At 32.8% G+C, this 25491-nt stretch overlaps 5 protein-coding genes across 11 annotated transcripts; 2 read left to right on the forward strand and 3 right to left on the reverse strand.

Annotated features, from left to right (window-relative positions):
- Positions 1-4237: 4237 nt before the first annotated feature.
- Positions 4238-10002, reverse strand: LOC135134804 (23 kDa integral membrane protein-like). Of its 3 annotated transcripts, none has more exons than XM_064063652.1 (8): positions 9917-10002; positions 9120-9180; positions 8757-8927; positions 8541-8708; positions 8299-8493; positions 8079-8252; positions 4475-4703; positions 4238-4425 (listed from the first exon to the last, which is right to left on the reverse strand). In XM_064063652.1, exons 1-6 carry the CDS (start codon positions 9979-9981, stop codon positions 8181-8183), a joined length of 732 nt encoding a protein of 243 aa, XP_063919722.1. In that variant the 5' UTR covers positions 9982-10002; the 3' UTR covers positions 4238-4425; positions 4475-4703; positions 8079-8180. The 3 variants fall into 3 exon arrangements, with proteins under 3 accessions (XP_063919722.1, XP_063919716.1, XP_063919708.1); XM_064063646.1 differs by having other exon boundaries at positions 9120-9189; XM_064063638.1 differs by lacking the exon at positions 9917-10002 and adding an exon at positions 9466-9633.
- Positions 10003-19050: 9048 nt separating this feature from the next.
- LOC135140219 (CD151 antigen-like) lies at positions 19051-20689 on the reverse strand. Of its 4 annotated transcripts, XM_064070704.1 has the most exons (7): positions 20457-20689; positions 20349-20398; positions 19991-20051; positions 19722-19880; positions 19494-19673; positions 19262-19447; positions 19051-19206 (listed from the first exon to the last, which is right to left on the reverse strand). In XM_064070704.1, exons 3-7 carry the CDS (start codon positions 20048-20050, stop codon positions 19135-19137), a joined length of 657 nt encoding a protein of 218 aa, XP_063926774.1. In that variant the 5' UTR covers position 20051; positions 20349-20398; positions 20457-20689; the 3' UTR covers positions 19051-19134. The 4 variants fall into 4 exon arrangements, with proteins under 4 accessions (XP_063926774.1, XP_063926755.1, XP_063926764.1 ...); XM_064070685.1 differs by having other exon boundaries at positions 20349-20689; XM_064070694.1 differs by having other exon boundaries at positions 20305-20689.
- Positions 20690-20783: 94 nt separating this feature from the next.
- Positions 20784-22395, reverse strand: LOC135140254 (CD151 antigen-like). Of its 2 annotated transcripts, none has more exons than XM_064070749.1 (6): positions 22152-22395; positions 21845-22095; positions 21576-21737; positions 21350-21529; positions 21110-21304; positions 20784-21062 (listed from the first exon to the last, which is right to left on the reverse strand). In XM_064070749.1, the coding sequence occupies exons 2-6, from the start codon at positions 21908-21910 to the stop codon at positions 20988-20990; spliced, it is 678 nt and encodes a 225-aa protein (XP_063926819.1). In that variant the 5' UTR covers positions 21911-22095; positions 22152-22395; the 3' UTR covers positions 20784-20987. The 2 variants fall into 2 exon arrangements, with proteins under 2 accessions (XP_063926819.1, XP_063926809.1); XM_064070739.1 differs by having other exon boundaries at positions 21845-21911; positions 22152-22394.
- A 313-nt stretch (positions 22396-22708) lies between these two features.
- On the forward strand, positions 22709-23662 carry LOC135140237 (23 kDa integral membrane protein-like). Its single transcript, XM_064070713.1, has 4 exons — positions 22709-22825; positions 22877-23062; positions 23122-23487; positions 23538-23662. Exons 1-4 carry the CDS (start codon positions 22763-22765, stop codon positions 23625-23627), a joined length of 705 nt encoding a protein of 234 aa, XP_063926783.1. The 5' UTR covers positions 22709-22762; the 3' UTR covers positions 23628-23662.
- A 203-nt stretch (positions 23663-23865) lies between these two features.
- Positions 23866-24904, forward strand: LOC135140247 (23 kDa integral membrane protein-like). The gene is made up of 4 exons (XM_064070726.1): positions 23866-23977; positions 24095-24292; positions 24344-24700; positions 24761-24904. Exons 1-4 carry the CDS (start codon positions 23918-23920, stop codon positions 24833-24835), a joined length of 690 nt encoding a protein of 229 aa, XP_063926796.1. The 5' UTR covers positions 23866-23917; the 3' UTR covers positions 24836-24904.
- Positions 24905-25491: the final 587 nt, after the last annotated feature.

The raw sequence follows: 25491 nt of genomic DNA on the forward strand, positions 1-25491 counted from the left end.
CGGTGTTCTTGTATTGAGTTCTGTCGTTTCACTTGCTTCCCTAGCGAGGTAAGTAGCTCTAGGGAGGTAAGTGACACTATTTCACTATTTCCGACTTACGTGAAGGGTCGGGAAAAAAGTTTATTACGCATAATGTTACGTGATAACATATATTGAAATAATAAAATATATATCTTTTTTATTAGATTCTTTATTCCAAGGCTAAAAGAAGTTGCGGATATATGGATCCATCGAGTTGGAAATCCAAGAATCTGTTGGGGAATAAAATCTTTACATAAAAGTTACGTAGTATGTGAAAATCATTTTTCACATGTATGTAGAGATGATAACAGGCGACTATTAAGATATAGCCTTCCCACTTTAAACTTGCCCGGTAAGTTGTTACATATTTATTTTTATTATAAGCTGCATGAAATGCATATATTTACTTCTAGCATTTCATGAACCGTCAAATGAGGAAAATTGTTTTTATCGTGGTGCGCAGGAATATAAATACATCACCCCCGAAAAATTAAAAGGTTTAACAATTTAAATGTTAAATAATTCAGAATAGTTAGTTTTTTCATGTCGTAGAGTCACTTCAAATGATCCCTTCAACATCGACATATTCACCAGAAACCTTGAGTGTAAAGACTCCCCTGAAAGTGTACGCTGGCAAGGTGAAAACGAATACAAAAAAGTTTCTATTTCTACCGGAGATGTCTAGAAGTACAAACAATCTTTTTTTTTGTTAACATTTTGTCAATTTCAATTATTTGTTAACAGATCCCTCTGTTCACGAAGAAACGAGCGTATTTCTACCAATAAGTACATCACATGTGGTCACTTCATCAGCAGAACATAAACACCTGGATCATCTTACATGTAAGTTTGTTTTTAATAATTTAAATAAATCTTTGACAATGGAGTTACTTTGGTAGTAATTTCTGTAACTAAGTTTGTAAATGTATATTGTTGTGATTATTATTATTAATGTTAAGCTATTTGCTTTACTAATTTGTCTTCATATCCCAATCTAGATCCAATGACTTTTAAGAAGAATAAAGGATTACTCCGTTCTGGTGGAGTTACTCGTCAAGAAGACCTAGTGCCTCAAGCTAAGTTTTTTTTATAAAAAAGCAAAGTACTTGCAGCAAGTAGCCACTAAGTTGCGATATAAACAAAGTTCAATTAGGAGCAAGGTGAATTATTTACAAAGCAATGCAGGATTACTTGGGTATTTAAAAGATGTGAATGAAATTACAGCAAACTTTATTATGTCACAATTGAGAACACAAAAATTCAAATCTAGGGGACGGCGATTTACCATCGACGATAAAATTTTAGCTTTGGCAATAATGAAACAAAGTGGAAAAGGTTATAAGTTTTTATCAAAAATTTTTAGTTTACCGTCTAGAAAAGTACTTAGTACCATGTTAAATACCATCCCATTCCGCGCCGGTATTAATGAACCTCTTTTCGAACATTTGAAAAAACGGGTTTCAAAATTAAAAACTATTGAGAAATATTGCGTTTTAATGTTTGATGAAATCGCTTTGTCCCCTGGTTTGACATATAATCGAAAAACAGATTCTGTTGAAGGTTTTGTAGACCACGGAGGACCAAATCGACGATTGGAATTTGCCGACCATGCCTTGACTTTTATGGTTAAAGGTATTCATACTAAATGGAAACAAGTAGTGTGCTTCACTTTCTGTCAAGGAACTACATCAACCAGTGATCTATGCAAAATTCTAACAGAAGTTATTCGTCATTTAAAAGGTTGCGGTTTGAGGATAGTGGCAACTATATCAGATCAAGGTACTACTAACCAAGCTGTAATTAATCTATTATTAGCAAATACCAGAAGACATTTTTACGTACAAGGTAGAGAGAATAGATTACAAGGTTATTTGATAGATGGCGAGGAAATTGTGCACTTGTACGATTTTCCTCATCTAATGAAATGTATCAGAAATATGTTATTATACAAAGATCTACATTTTGAACAACAAGGTATAGCAAAAGTAGCGTCTTGGTCTCATATAGTTCGACTGTATGAGCTGGATAAAAGTCACGGTAATTATTACAGCCAATTTTGTAAATTAACAGATGAGCACGTAATACCAACAAAAATTAAGAAAATGAAGGTGAAAAATTGCACTCAGGTATTTAGTCATACAGTCGGTACTGCCATGCATGCTGCAGCCCGTGTAAGCACGGAACTTTCAACAGAATCAAAGTTTTATATAGATCCCACATCAACAAATACAGCTGATTTGTTGCTTTTTTTTTATGAACTTTTTGACAGTGTCAATGGCGAATTAAAATATCCATTACCCGGAAAAGAGCTGCGGTCTGTGGTGACACAAAATTCTAACCATGTTTCATTTTGGAATTCTGCACTACCCATCCTTTCATCCATGTTCTTTACAGTACCGCATTCCAATTCACCAATTCGACCGCCTTGTTTAAAAAATTGGGTGTTTTCAATTCGTGCATTAATTTATTTAACACCTAAATTATTTTCAGAAAATTTCAAACAATACGCTGGTCGCTGTTTCAATCAAGACCCTGTAGAGAATTTTTTTTTCCTGCATTAGAAGTCATGGAGCGCGGAATACAAATCCTACTTGTTCTGCTTTTATATCTTCTTGCAAATCATTATTGGTTAATAATTTTGTATCACCATATTCCGTAGGAGCTAACTGCGAATCTGATGAATCAACCGGTCCTCTAGATAATTTAAAACTGTTCCTCATAAATCCGATGCAAGTGCATGCTATAGGACCCCATATTGATAACTTAAATTTTCCTCAATCTGAAATTTCTGCAACAGAAACTGCAGTGAACTTTGCATCTAACTATGTTGCTGGATACGTAGGTATAAAAATTCTGGGCAAAAACCCGTGCAAGTTTTGTAAACAGATAATGTGTAGTTCAGATACGATGTTGAAGGAAAATCTGCTAATTTCTGAAAGGACTTACGAAGGATGTCAGTTAATTCGTCCATCTAGTAAGTTTTCCAGGATTTTTAGGGAAGTTACCATCACACTGTTATAGTTTATTCCAAACTGTATTTTGTGTTATGAAATCAAAAGAAAACTCCGAACATTACTAGCTGACAATACTAATATTCCCACACTTTTCTGCTTACAACATCAGGGGAATGCCATCAAATTTATTAACGTTTGCGTGAACGTGCTTTTATATTCTTATATCAGAAATGTGAATAAAAAATTGTCTGGCAAGGATTTACGGTATGTTACTCAAGATCCTGTAGACGCTTTGGCTTATCAGAAGTATTTAAAAAGACGAAAGCAGTAGTACATATTATTTTGATTTTACTTTATTTACATATTTCATTTTATATATATTTCATTTTAGTTTATATACACATTATAGTTCATATTATTTAATTGTTCATATGTTACTTCTATTTTTTTTTAATGTTAATTTGCTTCAATATATGTTGTTTCCACATATTTTTGTGTTTATATATTTTAAACAATTTAAACAAAATAAAAGATTTGAATTTTCCGATCGTGACCTCCCGGTATATAATTACAGGTTTCTAACACATGTTGTTGATTTTGGTCACTTTGGTTTGTGGCGGCAAATATAGATGGCGCAGAAATTCAATACACGTTTTGAGTGAGAGAGTCGCCCATCTATTTCTATCTCATCTATGCCTATGGTCACGTACGCGGCGCGGCGATCGGTACACGCAGCATACGGTATTTGTGCCTAAGAACCTGTATGTATGCGCATGCCTGAGCTGTCATTGAAAAACCCGGTAAATTCAAACGTAGGTGTTTACACTTGTCATTTAAAAAATGTGGCAAATTGAAATATATGTAATCTCATTGAATTACCAAAAGGATTAACCCCCAGTTATCACAACAGAATTAGTATCGAAATGATAAATATAATTCATAATAAGTTGATCATCGTTTGTGTTTGCGTATAACCTGCCTTAAAATCTAATATTAATGTACTTAGGGTCACACCAAAAACTGTATAATCATGCTTTCCTCCAGACATACCTACTTGCAGGGCATAACCAACTTAAGTATGTGATTATAATTGTATATGATTGTTGCGTCTTTTATCCAACATAATGAAACTTAATAATACAGCTTTAGTTTTTTTTATTAATTAATGTGCTATTTCAATCAAGCGTAACATACAAAAAACGCATAAAATAGAAATGTATTTGTAAAAAAAATTGTATTTGCTTTATAGACATAATCTGAATCAACAAAAAATACAACAACAGAATTCATCTTTACCTAACAGAAAAATACATAGTAATAGTAGCAGTAATAAAAATTATAATTACTAAATTGTAGAAATAAAATTCGCATCCTATTATTTATAAAGGTGATTCTATGAGGACCTATTAATAACCCATGTCACAAAAATCCACTCATTTCTCTAGTGTTTCTGTAACCGATCAGTTCATAATAATGTTGCTTCATATTTGTTCACTTACGGGATAATATTGCTGCGTCTCTTGCACTCTTTTCTTTGTTAAATTCTTCTCGTCTTTTTTTCTTAACCATCCATCGATATTGCTCATAAGTTCTTTAAAATCATCTATGTTAAGTGCATTCAAAGTATTATTAAGTGACTCCTGCTTTAATTTTCGAAAAGTTTCATCATCCAATGCCAACGGTGTTTGCTGATTATTTTCTATTAACATTTTTACCACGCCCGGTTTCCTGTCCGTGAAATTTGCTTCGTTACAAGCACTGATTGTCGTCTTAAGATATCTTCGATTAAAGAAATAAACCCAAATAAACTTTACATCGGTTTAATGGAAGTTTAATTCCTGAACTTACAAGGAGATTATTTTAACTGTTCACACCTGGATACTTTCGTGTAGGCAACACATTATACATATAATAAGCAACTTTGATCAATCTATTAATCTTTTTAAATTAGCAGTCATAGCAACAACACAAAAATCACACTGTCATAATGACAACAAATACGTCAAGCGACTAATAATGGCAAACTTTAAAGAAAATAAAACGTAATTTATTAGATCCTTAAACAGACATGGAGACATCAATAAAATAAAATAAATAAACAGGTATCCTATAATAAGTACTTAAACTGTCCGCCTCATCCTTCTCCACACAGCACTAACTGCGTGCAAAATTTCAGCGTAGTCTAACAGTAGTCTAATAATTAGAATCTCGGGTGTTATATGATCGTCATTTTGAATTGGAAGGGATGAAATGGCATGGGTGAAATCTGTTTGCACTCAGGATGTTGAAAACCGAATTCTGACTAATCTACATCTAACTTTAGTTTTCTTAAACCAATCAAGTTCTCTTATTTTTTTTCGATTTTTCTGAATGCTTGGTTAGAAAGAATTGTATCGTCTGCCATGCAAACGAACGGCAGTATCGAAATTTCCATCACACTTTCCCAAAGTTAAAAACATATCGGTTCTTTCGGAATTTGAAACCACTGTTACCAGAAGTTAAACTAAGTTGTCATAATTTTAGCGCAATCATTGCCATTTACACGTTATTTATTATTTATAAAAAATTTAAGACGAAGTCGATTAAGGAAAGTAAAATGTGTTGCCTATTCGGACTTATTCAGGCGTGAACAGATAAAATAATCACCAAGGTATTTAGATAAAGATTGTCCAGAATTATATGAATTTTATGGACTCCCAACGTTAATTCATTTTACAGCCCAGGCGTCAATTCTATTGTACAGGTAAAGAGCCTGTCAGGGGAAAGCCGATGTTTTCTGTACCTGAGTTCACCCCGCTCTTCAGCTGTACAATAAAATTGACAACAGGGCTGTAAAACAAATTAACTTTGGGAGTCCATAAAATTCATATAATTCTGGACAATCTTTACCTTGATATCCACCCTGTACCTTAATGTAGATATGGTATGAAACCAGTAAAACTCACAAAGTACACATTTTTATTACCTAATCCTAACCGATTTTTATATTATTGGTAAATAATTGTCAAGAGTGTCGTGAAGATAATAATAGTTATGATTTATATCTTTTAATACGTACTTATCAGCTTAACTACTACCAGTTTAACCACATATTCTAGCTGTGCCATTTATAAAATTATTTTCTGACCGAAGATAATAAATGATATTACTTGCGCGACAACACACATTATTAGAACAAAATAATATTTTTGTGAGGAATTTATAACACTTTTTACTTCCCGAGCGTAAGCAAAGGAAGTATTGTAATCGAGTCCGTCGGCCGACTCTCTACTTTTACGTTTTCTCGATCTTTCATGAGCCCGAGAAGACGAAGAAATAGGTCTCCCATTTCCGTCTGTCTGTCCGTCTGTCTGTCCGTCTGTCCGTCTGTCTGTCCGTCTGTCCGTCTGTCTGCCGTCCCGGAAAGTACTGGACCGATTGTTACGAAATTTTGTACTTATATTAGGAGTATCATGTAGATGGTAAAACGCTAAACAAAATTTGTCTAATCATCCCCACCACTAATGCGATGACGTCACTTCAAAATTGTACATAGTAAATGGGTCTTAAATTATATAAAATAACATAGTCCTACACAGTTTTTACCCGAAACGTCCAGATTTTTGGAAAAAAATCAAAATTATAAAACAACATTTTCCAATTTAATTTTGAATCTGCTAACCCGAATGTTTTTTCAATGTTGCAGATGTTTTAAGGCTCTAAAGAGCATCATAAATCTTAATCTCCTCCAAAAACTTGATGATATCAGCTCAAAAGTTTGCTGAATAAATCATATCTAAAATGTACAAAATATGGTGAGTCTCTTCTTGTGATTTATCATTCCATTCAAATTTTTTCGATTTGCATATACAGGGTGACTGAAAAAATTAATGAATGCGTCAATTTATTTTATTGATTTAATCAGGAATTACAGAACCAAATGCTGTGAAATCTTGGAGATGTTTTAAAGTTATCATAAGCATGGTAAATTTTTTATCAAAATGTATTTGTTCATCCCTCTAAAAAATTGATGACGTCACCCCAAAATTTTGCTGAATAAATCCTATCTAAAATGTAGAAAATATGATGAGTCTGTACTTGTGATTTATCATTCCATTCATATTTTTTAGATTTGCTTAAGAGGTGGCTCAAAAAAATTAATGAGGCCAATTTATTTTATTGATTAAATTAAAGGCAACACTTATTATTAGTATTACATTGGACCAACCCAATTTGGTAGACACAAAATTTTGTAAAGTAAAAACTCGGTTGAAACATAAGGGTAGCACGCTTATTTCTATTTACTTTAACATTACAGACGTGCATTTGTTTTGTGCGCGTATGTAGTATAGACATGTTTATAATCAACCAATTGTGAATTCCACCGTCAAAAGTTAAAATAAAACCCAATGTTTTATATAATAAGCGGAAGTCGAGGCAATAAAAATCTCTAGACCACCATCGGTTTTGTTTACAGTTTCTTTGTTTGACTCTCACGTATGCTATGTTACGCTTGTCGTCTTAAATTAAGAATGCTTATACATAAACGATTTTCAGTTGCCTCTCCTAGTACACGCCGGCGCCGTATACGTGAGTAAATTGTTTCGTTATTTTATTGATTATTACAAATCAATATTCAAAACGACCCAATTCATTTTTCCGAAAATTTGGGAATACAATAATCTTATTCTTAGTATTACACAACATCTATTCCAACTGATATACGTGTCCTTGAAAAAATATTGATGACGTCATCGCAATTTTTTTTTTACATTACCACTACAAAAATGTAATGAGAATAAAAACACAATAGGCATGCAGTCGTCAAGTTTCCGACAGCGAGGGAAGTACTGTCTAAACTCTTTAAACCAATTTTTTATTTGAGCATTCATTATAAACTTGATCGAAATATTTAGAACCGCAATATTTTTTTAATAACAAATGTTGTACTATCAGAAAACAGAATAGATTTTTAAAACAAGTACAAAACTCGAAAATTAGCGAAAACGATGTATTTTCTCAAAATGAAAGGAAAACAATCAATTCTTTTGAAGTTTTTTTGTTTGCTATATTTGAAAGCTTCGATGTACATACGCTCAGGAAGTAAAAAGACAAAATTCTCACCTTAAAAAATTCGGATTGTTGTGAAATTGTACAAACTTTGCAAATAAAACCAAGTTTTTAATGGAATTATGCAATGAACATTGCATGTATTTCAGTTTACAATTAGCCAAGTAATTTTCGCGATTCTGAAGAATCGCCCTTCTTTGAGATGTAAAAATAAATGACATCAAGACCCTAGAATATACTCGTTACAATTTTGTCTTAACCACGTAAAAAATACCTCCAATATCACTGATATAGCTGCTATTCCACCAAGGGCGTTGAATTTTGGCATCCTTCTTTCTCGAATGCTAGATACGCATCCCCGACCGTATAATTCTTGATCAGTCGAGCTCAGTTTGTAACAACTAGCGGGATACTGCTTGAAACCAGAAGAAATCCAGTACTGTGGACCTTCAACTCCACAACATTCAAACTAAAAATTTTTAAGTGTTGTTAGTACTTAATCTTAAATAAACTCACAGCTTGCTGAGCAGAATCAACAATTTTTTTATTGTTCTCGCTTTGCGGATCGTGGACATAATCATCAAACACTGTTTTGACAGCAGTATAAACGTAGACATTGTTTTGAATAGTAGCCGCTAGAGCTAAGATTTGTAGAATGATAAGGATAGCAACAGAAACATAATACTAGAAAAAAAATTGTTTTCAAAATCAAAACGAAATTTTCATTCTCACAGTATTCTTATACGCGTCGTCCAAACAAACGCCGCAGATAGAAAAGATCAGCATGCAAAAACCAGTGACTATAGCAAAAGTGCCTAATGAAGCACTTGCGAATCTTGGAATTATTTCACTTTCCTCTCTGAAAACTGAAGAACCTAAGCCCATGAAAGTGATGGAGCATGCCTACAATATGATTATTACATTATTAATATTAAGATAAAAGTGTTAACGACATAAATAATGTTAAATTAATTTTACGTTAGGATGTGAATGTGTATTCTAACGTTGTTGCTATTTGATGTTAAAAAATTATTGTAAATTCACGCCATCTCCAAACGTTAAATAAAAGGAGCAGTAGTTTTTAAATAGACTTACCAACAAAAAGATGTTGATTATACAAGCCACTGACATTTCGTCCTCAAAGCACCCGCATATGCTAGAAAAACTAGTCTAAAGTATTTAGACGGAAGACAGACGAACAAATATAGATTCTTCGAAGAATTATAAAATTTAATTTTGCCAATTTAATTTTTTTATGGCAACCCCTATACCTAAATTAAAATAAAGACATGGTATAAATGTATACATAAAGGAGCATGTATACGTATATGCGTATATGTTTCAGGCACAAAATTTTTTGATGAGGTCATCAACAATTTACCAAGGACATATAAGTATATCAATTTGAATAAATGAAGCGTATACAATATTCTAAACTTACATATAAAATTTGAGGACAATCGGTCTAGTAGTTTCGGAAATCTGTCTAATAAAAATCGACACGGACAGACAGGCAATGCGAGACCTACTTTTTAGTACTCTAGGGGCCATTAAATGCTCAGAAAACAAAAGTAGCTGTTCGTGGTATGGACCCTACTACAGTACTTCCTTAACGCGCCCAGGAAATAAAAATGTGTTGTTTATTTTTTGATAAATAAAAAAAATAAAATAAATAATATTATAAGTTGTGGAATAGACCAATTTTTGTGACATGGGTGATGGGTGTATAAAAGCTCCTGTATATCGCTAGCAACGAACTTTGGTCATCACTCATCATAATCATTACAAAGAACGTATTATTGTCTTAAGATACCTTTGGTTAGAGAAGTAAAGAATAATTTTCCCAAATAAACTTTCCATTTGTTCAATGTAAGTTTAATTCATGGACTTACCTTAATATAGATATGGTAAAACCAGTAAAACTTACAAAGTGCACGTAACATGCAATAGTTACCATTGTTTTCCATATCTCCTTACTCCCTAAACTTATCTTTTAATCCTTATCAACCGTTTTTCCCAGTACAAACAAATAAAAAGTGCAGCCAACCGATCCAGAAAATATAGAACTTCTATCACACGAAAGTTGTAAAATTCGTTGGATGATTATAAAACTACTATATCCACAAATTCTAGGCCATTTATAAAATTATTTTGCTTGACAGCACACATTATTAGAACAAAATGAATCAATCAATTTTATAATTTCCCTAAACAGGGCATATTTTATTGTAGGTAAAAAGTAACATCGTTCAGGTATATAAACCGAATGTGGCATAAATTAAGGTTAACCAAGTAACCTCTGTGATTCTTCGGAGTTTCTGTTGTCCAAAATGCATAATGAAATGATACCAAAAGCCTAAAATTTGTTCGTTAAATTTTTAGCTTAGCTACTTTAAAAGAAAAGTACCTTTGTTAGTGCAAATGCAATTGATATTCCACCCACAGCTCGGAGATTTGCTGTAACGCTTTCTTGAAACTTAGATACGCATCCCTCTAAGTATAAGACGGTACCGCGTCAATTCGTCGTGCACAATTCGTCGCGCGACAATTGATCGCAAACAACTGATCGCAGCGTCAACTGGTCGCAGCGACAACTGGTCGCAACGACAACTGGTCGCAGTCACAATTGATCGCAACACAATTCGTCGCAAGTACAACTGGTCGCATGCGACAATTGATCGCAGGCGAAAAATGATAGCGTTTATAGAGAAATAAGTAATTGTTATGAATGAGGAAAATAAAATAATGTGCTATATTCTCAAAAATTTCATTATTTCTAAAAAAAAGTGTCAAAATAAATACATACGAGTTCCATAAAAACAGTAACTATTAGGCTCAGTTCCGACTAAACCAAAGTGCAAAAAAGTGAAAATATTGTAAAATATTTTTTTTAATGCTGACACATCTCGTCGGTATGCTACTGTAATGTTCATTTGGATTATTCGTCTTATTGATTAGACGCTCAAGTAAGTGATTCAAGCTTTTCTTCTCACAAATTTAAAGTTTGTCAATTACACGAGTGAAAAAAATAGCTTTCAAAACGTGTTAGACGTCATTTTTCTTTAATAAAAAATGGTTTTAAAATTATTACAATTGTCAAATTAAAAAGTTATAGATAAATCGTGAAAAAAAACCCTCGTTACAGTTTTAAGTGAAAAAGTATTATTTTCATTACGTTCGATATTTTAAAAAATTAAATATATATATTTTTTAATAAATTTGGTGCAAAGAAATTTGAATTTATATATTAACAATTAATCTTGGAGTTTATTGCATTCTTTGCAGACAATTTTTTGCTCACTACAAATTAGTTCTGGATTATCTTTAATCCATGATAAAACCAAAGATGTTTTTTCATTCAGAACTTTTTTGAACGCTCACACTGTTAATACGGCACTTGTAGATACCAAAGAATGAATAATTTATCTCGTTTCCTTTGCTAAGTACCTACACACCAATCTCCACTTTTACGTCATTTCTGTAAACAAGATCGTAAAAAGATTAGTTTTGACCATGGAGCAAAGGGATATGCTCTTACTGGAGGAAGTGCCAGACTTAAAATGATGGTTTCGAGCCAAACCGGTAAAGTGTCAGTACAGTACCCCTCACTATCCAGATTAGACTGCCGATGACAGTGACGTACAGTTTTTTTTTTTTTTTTGAAGCGGCTCATGGAATAAAATTTGTTGAATAAAACAACGCACATAACAGATTTATATTCTGTATTAATTAATATTATTTAAAATATTTAAATCAATCAATTCATCACGAGTAACAAGTAATACAAACAGTGAATACCGTTAAAAAGTAGAAACAACCAGGATGACGACGCCACTGAGTAGTGGTTCTTCGTAATGGCGTGACTAATTTTTAGCTTGGGAAGTTTGAAAAGTTTATTGAAGGGCATTTCACTCGGAAGGCCGACTATTCATACTCACAATTATTTGCCTAATCTGCCGGATGTAGGTGGGCTTCTCCAGCCCATGTTGTAAATTTTTGTAGGATGCAAAGTGCGGAGAAGAATAAAAACAGGTAGCAGCCCGTAGTAGGGTCATTCATGGAAAACTGCGAACCAATTATTTTTTCCATTTTTTTAAATCTGAGACTGTTTTACACGTCACAGAAATATCTATCGTAAAAGGAATTTTTAGAAATAATTTTCTCGTCATTAATCGGTTGCAAAAGATCAAGAGGCACTCGAAGCAAGCCCTGACAAACTTATTAGCGGCGCGAGCGGAGATCTCCAACTGGCTGCGGTACCACCATGGACACTTACGTAACCTCCTTTTCCAGAATTGTCAAAATGACATTGCCAAACTCAAAGCAATCATGAATTAAGCATTTCATTTTAAATTCAGTTAGTATCAAGTGGTACATGGTATTCGTATTTTGGGTTGCGTAAAAATAATTTTCAGAAATAATTTTCTCGTGACTAACCCTGTATATGTATTTTTTTACAGCCACATATGGTACAACTGAATTTTTCTTCAGTACAATACTAGTCACATAATAATAATTAAAAAATAAGTTTTTAGTTGCATAAGTACCTACATTTCTTAGATTTCCCGGTAACACAAAGTTATTCTTGACGCTCTAATAAAAGTTTTTGCAATATATATTTACAATACACGTAAACCTTTCTCAAACCCTGTAAAAGATCCGTTGCAATTTACAAGGGATTAAAATAAGTATTATATCCGTCCAGTGGAATTTACATTCGCTGCATATGGATACTCTAGATGTACTATTAGTTCATAAATTTTATTGTTTGGTGATATGTATAAAGACAAGAATAGACAATAGAGGCAATTCTATATCAAAATGTGTCAAAATTTAAAGGTTGTTAAAAATATGATTTTTTAAATAATTGTAGTCTAGTTAAGAACAATAAACACTTGTTTTTATGTTGAGTACTTATTATAATGAAGCTAGTTCCTATAATATAATAGGTAAAATAAGCAACGAGATAAATAGAAACAATCTCTTAAAAAAAATAACCAAAATGACAATTTATTAATAAAAAATCTTATGTAACAAGGTGTTTACGCTCGTATTTTTTAATTTTTAAAGTGCAACTACAAACTTCGTCACTTATCTATATTCAAATTGTTTTTAATTCGATATTTACACCTTACCTGATTGCTAAATTTATTGCAACTTAAAATTCAGAATACAAAATATTTAGTTTTAATAAAAGAAAATACTTCCCGATGAATTTTACCTTGCGATCAATTGACGCTGCGATAAATTTACGTACGATCTATTGTCGCTGCGATCAATTTACGTGCGACCAATTGTCGCTGCGATCAATTGTCACCGCGATCAATTGTCGCGTGCGACCAATTGTGCTGCGACGAGTTGCTTGCGATCAATTGTCGCACGATCAATTGTTTGCGACCAGTTGTCGTAGAATCGTATAAGACGGTGTTAACATGATTATAACAACTATCAGGATACTCTAAACCAGCAGAACTCCAATACTGTGGACCTTGAACTCCACAGCAGTGAAACTAAAATTTTTAGATATCTTCAGTTCTAGACCTTACATAAACTCACATATTGCTGAATAGTATCAACTTTTTCTTTGTTGTACTCGTTTTGCTGATTGTGGACGTAATCGTCAAACACTTTTTTGACAACCGTATATATATGACTATCGTTAATGGAAGCGGTCGCCGACGCTATACCACCTAAAACGATTTGTAGAATGATAATGGGGACAACAGAACCATAATACTAAAAAAAAGTGTTAGTGTGAAAAACGAAACGAATTTTCATTCTCACAGTTCGCAATGTATGTATGTAGCAAAGAACATTGATGAGGGCTAAAACACCAAGGCTTACAGTGAAAGCACTTATTAAAACAGTAACTCTTGGACTTGGAATGCCTTGGCTTTCGTAGTCGAGAATTGTAGAACCTAAGGCTATGGAAACGAAGGAGTATATCTACAACATAATTAATGCAAACATAAAGATCTTATGATACAATAAATGTTAAATTAATTTTATGTTAGGAATTGACTGTGTCTTTAAAAATTATTTTAAGAGAGGCTTACCAACAAAAAAGTGTGTAATGTACAAGTAATTAATTTATCCCAATCGCGGCGGTGCGGCATGCTAGAAAAATGTAAGTTTTATTTTTTGCTAAACATGTAAATATTATATTAATGTTATATAAAAATGTTTTCGTTAGCGCCCTATTAGGGATGTAGGGAAATACGTAATTACTTCAAAATTGTGTAAGCATAAGTTATTAGAGTTGACAAAGCATTTATTTCTGTCTTGATATACGTTCGGTTAGAAAAATAACGAATATAAAGTTCCCATTGTTTTAAGAAAGCCAAATTGAACTGCATTTTTGCAACTTTTTGATGTGGTATGCAACCAACAAAACTCACTGTTAGTGTAAATAACAGTTTTGATATTTTCCATACCTCCTTATCTTTGACTGCTGATTTTCTTACCAGTTAATTACCACTTTCCCACTACAGAGAAATGAAAAATCTGTACAACGTATACCAAAAATATGGAATTTTCACACAAGGATTGTAAATTTTCTTAAATAAGACCATTACAACCACACTTGTTATAAGGTTTATAAAATTATTTTCTGACAGAAAATATGTGATTATCTGTTCGATATCAAGAAGTATTAGAGCAAGAGAATATTTCTTATCATTACTTTAACATTTTTGTATTGATTATAATCTTGATCGAATCGTTTAGAAACGTAATAATCTTCTTTTGTAATAAATATCGAAATTTCAAGGCATCAAATATACATCGTAATTTCGTTAGAAAAGAGTTAACATTTCTGTTGAAACTGGATTCGCCACCAACAATTTTATGATTTCTCTAATAAGGGGTCTACATAAAGGCAGGATATGTAATGTTGTAATGTAATAAATTATGAAAGGATGTAACCTCTTTTGGGTGTATTTGTATATGAAAATATATTACAAATATATTACAATTTAAGGCTAAGCAATTCTTTGTCTTCTAAACCGTTTTAATGTGTTTTTCCGAGTACTTTCAAAAATAAATTGTCAAAATTAGGAAACATTGGATTGTTTTAAAACTATTAAAAAGTTCTCAAATAAAACCAACTTAATAAGGAATTAGAATTAGTAATAAACAAACATGGGTAATTTAGGTATAGTTGTACGACGTCACAAATTATTAGAATGTTTTATCTTTCACTTGAAATATTTGGAAATGTAGTACCTTTTTTTAGTATCTAACCTAGTATATCCTAAGATAAAATTTCAAGGCAACAATCATCGAGTGTACTGCTTGTTATATTATAATACAAAAGTATAATAATTATTAATTAATTAATATCATTTAACGTAATAAAGAAAATGTCGTAGGTATATGTACTACTGTTGACCAAGATGCAATAATAAACTATACCTACTAAAACCCTGCAATGTATAAATCGCTGTCAAGAGAATTCTTGCTGGTCGTAACAACTAACAGGAAACTGCTTGAAACCAGAAGAATTCCAGTACTGTGGACCTTCAACTCCGCAACATTTAAACTGAAATTTCTACCGATAGTCGTCTTAAAAATTAAACAAACTCACAACTTGTTGAACAATATCCACAACAGTTTTCTTGTGTTCGTTCTGCGGGTTGTGGACGTAATGATCAAGCACTTTTTTGACTGCAGTGTATCCCTCACCATCGGTTTTAGAAGTAGCCGCCAGAGCTAAGCCACCTAGGACGACTTGTAGAATGAAAATGAGAACAAGAAAAAAGATATACTAGAAGAAAAAAGTTAGGTTTGAAAATCAAAATGAAGTATTATTACAATTGGTAGTTCTACAAATACAAGCGCCGAAAAGAATCACAATTACTATTAAAACAGTAATGGTTATTATCTTCTACATTGATTTGATTCGATTTCTTGAGCCATAGAATAAAATAACAAAATTCTTACATTTAAAAAGTTTTTAACGCAATTGTGTAATAAATATTGTTACGTACATATACAAATTACGTATTTCGGTTTACAATTAACCAAGTAATTTTCGCGATTCTGAGGAGTCGCTCTTCTTTAAAAGACGAAAAAATAAATGACGTCAAAACCCTAGAATTTACCCGTTACAGTTTTGTCTTAACCGTGTAAAAAAGTACCTCCAATATCACCGATCCAATTGCTGTTCCACCAAGGTCGTAGAATTTTGGCATAATATGTCTTCGAATACTGGATACGCATCCCCGACTGTATAATTCTTGGTTAGTCCAATCCAGTTTGTAGCAACTAGCGGGATGCTGCTTGAAACCAGAAGAAATCCAGTACTGTGGACCTTCAACTCCGCAACATTCAAACTGAAAATTTTTAAGTGTTGTCAGTGTTTAACTTTTAATAAACTCACGTTTTGCTGATAGTATCAACAATTTTTTTCTTGTTGTCGGTTTGATTGTGGACATAATCATCAAACACTGTTTCGACAGCAATTTAAACTTGATCGTTGTGTGGACAAGTAGCCGCCAGAGCTAAGCTACCCAAAACGATTTGAAGAATTATAATGAAAACAACAGCAACATAATACTAGGGAAAAAAATAGTTTTCAAAATCAAAACGAAATTTTCACTCTCACCATATACTTATATTCTTCGTCCACACAAACGCCGCAAATAAAAATGACTAGCATTAAAATACCAATGGCTATGGCAAAAGCGCCTAACGAAGCACCCGTGAATCTTGAAATTCCTTGACTCTCCTCGCTGAGAACTTGAGAACCTAAGCCCACGAAAGTGATGGAGAATGCCTACAATATGATTATTAAATTATTAATACAACCTAAGATAAAAGAGTTATTAATGATTTAAATAACAGATGTTAAATTAAATTTATTTTAGGAGGTGATTGTGTAGAATTCGTATTCTAAGTTTGTTGCTATTTCTATTTGATCTTAAAAAAATTATTGTAAATTCACGTCATCGCCAAACGAACAGTAGTTTTTAAATAGACTTACCACCAAAAAGATGTTGATTTTACTTGCCATTGACATTTCGTCCTCAAAGCAGCCGCATATGCAAGAAGAATTGGTCTAAAGTTATTTAAACAGAACTTCTCTCGTCTCTGGAATACAGACGAACAAATACAGATTTATGGTAACCTCTATACCTAAGTTAAAATAAAGACATGTGTAAATATATATATAAAGGAGCATGCTATGCATACATGTTTCAAGCGAGTTATTCCATAACAAAATTTTGTGATGAGGTCATCAACGTTTTACCAAGGACATATATGTATATCAATTTGAATAGATGAAATGTTCTAAACATACATTTAAATTTGACGACAATCGGTCTAGTAGTTTCGGAAATTATTTGTCTATTAAAAATCGGCACAGACAGACAGACGGAAATGCGAGACCCACTTTTTCGAACTGTAGGGGTCATGATATGTTGAGAAAACATCAAAGTAGCCGTTTGTGGTGTGGACCCTATTACAGCACTTTCTTAGCACGTTCAAGAAGTAAACATGTGTTTTGTTTTTTATAGAATAGACCAATTTTTGTGAAATAGGTATATAAAAGCTCGTGTATGTTTTTAACCGCTAGCAACGAACTTTGGTCATCACTCATCAGTGTCATAATCATTACAAAACACTTATTATTGTCTTAAGATACCTTCGGTTAGAGAAGTAAAGAACAGTTTTCCCACATAAATTTTCCATCGGTTTAATGGAAGACTTACTTTAATGTAGATATGGTATGAAACCAGTAAAACTCACAAAATGCACATTTTTATTACCTAAACCTAACCGATTTTTTTTAAACTCTTATACACGGTCACGGTTATAGAATAGATAGGTTGATACACTAGCATACATTTGCATATCCCTGGTCAGCGACGCCAATTGCCGATCGCGTCGCCTGGTTTTTGACGTTTTAGGGACACAGAACTCTATAGGCATCTGTCTATAACCGATGTAATTAATAAAAGAAATCGTACTTATCGACTCCGATCAAATGTCATTTACAAATTTTGCATTGTTCATAAAGCAATGTAAACGAAAATCCCCAAAATAACTAGAATGATTTCCGCTCGACAAGGTAGAGGCGCTAGCTGTATGTGTCCTTTCCATGGATATAGGGATCGAAAAGAAGCGTCGCCATCCCAAGCCATTAGTGTACAAACCTATCTATTCTACAACCGTGTACACGGTAGATACAAGTTGCTGGTAAATAATTGTCAAGTGTGTCGTGAAGGTAATAATAGTTACGATTTTTTTCCATGTCTCTTTACTATCTTAAGTAATCTTTTAATAGGTACTTGTCAGCGTTTTTTCGCAGTACAAACATAAATGAAAAGTACGCACAACCTATATAGAACTTTTACCACACGAAACTTGTAAAATTCGTTGGATGATTATAAAACCACTACTACCAGTGGTTTTATAATTCATATTTATAAACATTCTGTGCCATTTATAAAATTATTTTCTGACCGAAGAGAATAATATTATTTGCACGACAGCACACATTAGTAGAACAAAATCATATTTTTGTGAGTAATTTATAAAATTGCTTTTTATTAATACTCATTTCACTCTATACTCAAAGATTCGTAATGGAATGACCTCTGAATTTTAACGTTTTCATTTCAAATATTTGCAGACATAATATCTGTTTACTTTCCGAGCGTAAGGTAAGGAAGTCCTGTAATAGGGTCCATCAGGCGACTGGCTACTTTCATGCTTTCTTGACATTTCATAATCGCAAGTGTATGGAAATAATAGCATCATTAAATTTATCGGACTGTGTTCTTCATCTGCGTCTTCTTCTTTCCTGTTTCGGTGGTCTTGCGGTTGATAAAATTATTTTTTTGATTGAAGGTAATAGATTATGTATCACACATTACTAGAACAAGGACATATTTTATCAATGACGTTGAAGTCATTGATAAAAGTATGCCTTTGGCCGAAACATTTGGAAACGTAATAAGTTTTTTTAGCAACAAATATCAGACCGTGAAGTGCATTTCAGGGCAACAAACATGGACCGTAATTTTATGATTTCCCTAAACAGGGCATCTTTTATTATAGGTATTAAGTAACATCGTTTATTAACAAAATGTGGCATAATTTAGGGTTAATCAAGTAACCTCTGTGATTCTTCGGAGTTTCTGTTGCCCAAAATCCATAACGAAATGGTGCCAAAAGCCTAAAACTTGTTCGTTAAATTTTGATCTTAACTACCTACTTTAAACGAAAAGTACCTCTGTTAGTGCAAATGCAATTGATATTCCACCCACGGCTCGGAATTTTCCTGTAACGCTTTCTTGAAACTTAGATACGCATCCCTCGAAGTATAAATCGTTGTTAACATGACTATAGCAACTATCAGGATACTCTAAACCAGCAGAACTCCAGTACTGTGGACCTTGAACTCCACAACAGTGAAACTAAAATTTTTAGATATCTTCAGTGTTAAACCTTAAATAAACTCACATATTGCTGAATAGTATCAACTTTTTCTTTGTTGTACTCGTTTTGCTGATTGTGGACGTAATCGTCAAACACTTTTTTGACAACCGTATATATCTGACTATCGTTATTAGAAGCAACCGCCGAAGCTATGCCACCTAAGACAATTTGTAGAATGATAATGGGGACAAGAGAAACATAATACTAAAAAAGAATGTTAGTTTGGAAAACGAAACGAATTTTCATTCTCACAGTTCGTAATGTATAAATGCAGCAAAGAACATTGATCAGAGCTAAAACACCAAGGCTTACAGCGAAAGCGCCTATTGAAACAGTTGTAACTCTTGGAATGCCTTGGCTTTCGTCGTCGAGAATTGTAGAACCTAAGGCTATGGAAACGAAGGAGTATATCTACAACATAATTAATGCAAACATAAAAATCTTATGATACAATAGATGTTAAATTAATTTTGTGTTAGGAGATGACTGTGTATTTAAAAATTATTTTAAGAGAGACTTACCAACAAAAAAATGTGTAATGTACAAGTAATTAATTTATCCCAATCGCAGCGGCACGGCATGCTAGAAAAATGTAAGTTTTATTTTTTGCTATACATATAAAATATTATACATATAAATGTTATATAAAAATGTTTTCGTTAGCGTCCTATTAGGGATGTAGGGAAATACGTAATTACTCCAAAGTTGTGTAAGCATAAGTTATTAGAGATAACAAAGAAAAATAACGAATATTAAGTTCCCATTGTTTTAAATAAGCCAAATTAAACTTAATTTGTGCAACTTATTGATGTGATATGCAACCAACAAAACTCACTGTCAGTGTAAATCTTGTAAATAACAGTTTTGTATTTTCCATACCTCCTTATCTTTGAGTGTTGATTTTTTTCCAGTTGATTACCACTTTCTCACTACAAACAAATGAAAAATCTGTACAACGTCTACCAAAAATATGGAATTTTCACACACAAGTATTATCAATTTTCCTAAATAAGACCACTACAGCCACACTTTTTATAAGGTTTATCAAATTATTTTCTGATTATCTGTTCGATATCAAGAAGTATTAAAACAAGAGAATATTCCTTATCATTATTATTTTAACATTTTTGTATTGATTATGATCTTGATAGAATCGTAGTAATCTTCTTTTAGTAGCAAATATCTGAATTTCAAGGCATCAAATATCCATCGTAATTTCGTCGGAAAAGAGTTAACATTTCTGTTGAAACTGGATTCGCTGCTATCAATTTTATCATAAAGGGAAGATATTTAACGTAATAAACTGTATAAGGATATACTTAACCACTCTAAGGTGTATTTATGTATGAAAATATATTACAATTTAAGGCTAAGCAAATAGGTAACTTTTCTTTGTCTTCTAAACCGACTTAATGTGTTTTTCTTCAAAAGTATAATTATTATTAATTAATATTATTTAACGTAATGTACTAAAGTTAATGTCGTAGGTATATATACAAAATTTGTTTCAGTTTAACATTAAGCAATAAGTAATCTTTGCAATTCTTGGGAGTTGCTGTTGACCAAGATACAATAATAAACGATACCAAAACCCTGCAATGTCCTTGTTAAATTTTTATCTCAATTGTTTTAAAAAGTACCTGTACTAGCGCAAACGCAATTGCTATTCCACCAATTGCCTGAAATTTCGGTGTAATGCTTTCTTCAAAACTAGAAACGCATCCCTCTTCGTACAAATCGTTGTCAAAAGAATTTTGGTCGTAGCAACTAACAGGATACTGCTTAAAACCAGAAGAATTCCAGTACTGTGGGCCTTCAACTCCGCAACATTTAAACTGAAATTTCTCCCTATAGTCGTGTTAAAAATTAAACAAACTCACATCTTGTTGAACAATATCGACAACAGTTTTCTTGTGTTCGTTCTGCGGGTTGTGGACATAATCATCAAACACTTTTTTGACAGCAGTGTAGACCTCACCATCGCTTTTAGAAGTAGCCGCCAGAGCTAGGCTACCCAAGACGACTTGTAGAATGAAAATCATAACAAGAAAAAAAATGTACTAGAAGAAAAAGTTAGGTCTGAAAATCAAAATTAAGTATGCTTACAATTGGTAGTTCTACACAAGCGCCGAAAAGAATCATGATCCCTATTAAAACACCAATGGCTATAGCGAATGCACCTATTGAAACCATTGTGAATCTCGGAATGCCTTTGCTTTCATCGCTGAGAATTGTACAACCTATGGCTACTAAACAAATGGAGCAGATCTAGAATGAAGTTAATACAAAAGTAAAAATTTTGACGATATGGCGTGTGTTAAAATAATTTTATGATAGGAGCTGACTGCCCAGATGTTTGATTTAGATGGACTTACCAATAACACGATGTGGAATATGCACGCAGTAATCGTGCATTTTTCCTTATAGTGGTGACTGGGCATCCTAGAAATAAATTTTTGTTTTAATAAAACCTAAGGAAGTTTATTTTGAAGTTTTTCTTGTGATATGCAACCAGTAAAACTCATTCGCTTCCAACTTCGGTAAAGCTTGTGGGAATTGTTAGCACCAAGTTCTTTTGAAATTCTTCCACTGTACTTGCGAATTTACTACTAAATAACTGTCGATTCTATTAGGCACCGTCATCATTAAGGTAACTGTAAATATATATAATTTTTGCCATACCTTCTTATCTATGAATTTTGCTATCAGTGTATGATCAGCTTCCCAGTACAAACAGAATGAAACATGGGTACAACACAAGGTTAGTTAATAGAGAAGATCTATTAAATGACTTTGGGTACAACATATGTCAAAAACACATTACAAAAATTTTTAAATTTCGTGGACAGTTTTAGGACCACTACAATTGCGCTTTTTCACGGTTTATAAAATTCTGTTTTGACGAAAGATAATGAGCTTATCTTCGCCATATCACATTATTATTAGAACAGGAGCACATGTTTTATCATTTTTACTCGAGGATTCGTTATAATCTTGATCGATATACATAATTTTTTTAATAACAAATGTCGTACTATCAAAAAACCGTCAACATCAAGTACAGAACTTGCAAATTAATGAAAATGATGAATTTTCTCAAAATGAAAGAAAAACGTGTTTGACACTCATCGGCACCGTCTTTTGAATTTTTTTTAATTGCTTTATTTGCAAGCTTCGATGTACTTATCGGTCACTTATCTTTATCAACAATATAAGGTATCACTGAAATTTTATTAACGACTGATAGTTATTTATGTAATTACTTGCAAATACGAACACGTTAATTTTTCAAAATGTGCCACATTTTTAAAGAATTTGTAAGATTTGTGATTTTCGTTTCTGCTTCGCTTTTCACGGTACTTTTTCCTAAACATGGGAGTGGGGTAGTTTCATTTAATACATTGCAGATAATCGGAGCGACCTTGGTGCTTATTGGAACACTACATTTGGTTAATTCTAAATTTGTAACTGACACCTTCGGCAGCCTTCATCTAATACCATATCTACTAATAACCATCGGGTTCATAATATTCGTAATTTCGTTCTTCGGCTGCCAAGGTGCTTATAAAAGGAATCAGTGCTTTTTATACACTGTAAGTGCCTATATATAACGTCACTAACATACAGACCACCTATTTTTTTTGTGTTGCAGTACGGATGCATACTTTTGGTTTTCTTCGTCGTCCAAGTTGCGTTAGGAGCTTATATTATATCACAACTCAAAAATAAAGGCGAATCTAGGCAAAACATTGAAGAAACTGTTAACTATATTTTTGAAAATACCGAAAATACGTTAAATAAAGAGACTGTCGATTTTGTACAACAAAAATTAGAGTGTTGTGGAACTTACGGACCAATATTTTGGTTCCAAAAACTAAAAGTTTTGCCGAAATCTTGTTACAAATCTGAAGCAAATATATTACCGTTTACTAGTGGTTGCACGGATAAAATTTTGCACTTGTTGAAGAATATACTCATAGGCACTGGAGTTGGGGGCTTGATTTTGGCTATGTTTGAGGCAAGTAGTTAACGACAGTTACAATTTTTTATTTAAAATTGTTATTACAGCTTGTAATGGGCATACTCTCGCTTTATTTTGCTAGTACCTTGGGAAAAAATTATCAACACTACTTAAGGGCGAGAAATGTAGTGTACTAGCTAACGTTCCTAATAAATCTCTTATTATAAAACAACTAGTTTGTTTTTTACGAAAACCCAAAATTCATCAGAAAAGTGGTTCGGAAATGTTGTTTCTCGAAATTATTGACATGAATCATTTTTGTTCCCAATGTTATTTTTTATCGTTATCTATACATTATTTTTTAAATCATCAACACGATACCACGCCCGGGTATTTACGTGTTCCAATTCTAAGTATAACTGCAGATAAGCTGATAAAGTGATAAGTAAACCGCCGTTGATTTCACACAGTGAGGCCTCTTTTCACAATGTGTCTCCTCAAAGAATGTGTCAAATTTGTCGTATTTGCATTCAACTTAATCTTCGTGGTAAGATATTTTCTTCATTTGTTGTCTTTTATTGTATCAATAGTACGTTGCACAAACACATACTTCCTTTATCTCCATTATCATTCCCTGTGTTAGTATAACGCACTACGTTTTTAGATCGTTGGCGCAGCCCTCATCACTGTAGGTGCAATCTACCTAGTGAATTTTACCGATGTAACTAACGCCATCCCGGAACTTTACAACGAGATCAAGTTGATTCCCATTTTAACAGTTGTTATAGGCGGTGTTATTTTCCTTATATCGTTCTTCGGCTGCTGTGGGGCTATTAGAAGTAGTTCGTGTCTTCTAACTACAGTAAGATTAATTTAGCTATTTTTTTACATTTTAATGTTTTGTCATCGCCAGTATGCTGTGATTCTTCTAATCATCTTTATCTTACAAATCGCTCTGGGAGTGTTCGCCTTCTTAGAAATAAAAGACGAAAAGGATTTCCAAACGAACGTGGATAAAACTATCGATCAAATCTTCCGCAAGACGGATAATGCAAGTATGGAAGTAAGAGACTTTATACAGAAGGAGCTTCATTGTTGTGGCACTTATGGTCCGCTCTTTTACGCAGAAATTCGCGAACAGGTACCACCCTCGTGCAAGAAAGACAACATCATACCTTATACAGCTGGGTGTCAGAAAACATTTTTCGTTTTCTTGAAAGATGCTGCTAGAATTATAGGAATCGTGGTTTTGGCTTTAGCCGCTACTGAAGTGAGTCATTGGTTCAAGTGGTTGATAAAATTGAACATTGCGAAACTTATTTTTTTGTAGGTTGTTGGAGCCACGTTCTCGTTATGTCTAGCAAATTCCATAAGAAATGGAGTGAGAAGGAGTGGCTATTACTAAGTGCGTAGTAAGATAAATATATTACATAAGATTGTTTTTATAACTTTGCCAATATAATTGTGTTATTAATTTTGACGTTTATTATCTTTTGCCAGCGGAACGTATGCCATATTTTGCTTATCAACGAGAGAATATGGCGAAGAAGATTAACTATGTAGTACAGATTTAGATTATTTATAATAAGAGGGAAAAAGTTTTTTTAGAAATAATTTTCCAGGAAAGTTCTATTTTTTCGTAAAACTTTTAGTTACTTTGCTTGGACATTTGAAATTTTCTATACAGGATGAATTAATTTGCAATTTTTGCTTTCTAGAGTTTTCAAACGGAACAACCTAAATCTTATAACATTTTGGAACTTATTTCTAAGCGCACTTTTTCGTGTTTTAAATATTGCCGTTAAGATTCTTTTAAATTCTTTCAAAAACAAAGATTTTTTTAAATTCGTTCTAAAATAAAGCATGAGATGCTCTTTAGATTATTTTAATTTATTCCCAAACGCTCAAACACTCTTAAAAAAAAATAGACCAGGGAGCTCGAGATTCTTTCAGATATTTTGAAAATGAATGAAAGGTTCTTCCAAATTATTTTAAAAACAAAACACCAAGCCCCTCAAGATTTTTTCAAATTCGTTACAGAACCAGGTACGAGAGATAATC

The sequence above is a fragment of the Zophobas morio genome, unplaced genomic scaffold, assembly GCF_036711695.1.
Source record: "Zophobas morio isolate AGI-343-1 ecotype UQ-CSIRO unplaced genomic scaffold, CSIRO_AGI_Zmor_V1 ptg000004l, whole genome shotgun sequence".
NCBI classification, from domain to species: domain Eukaryota; kingdom Metazoa; phylum Arthropoda; class Insecta; order Coleoptera; family Tenebrionidae; genus Zophobas; species Zophobas morio.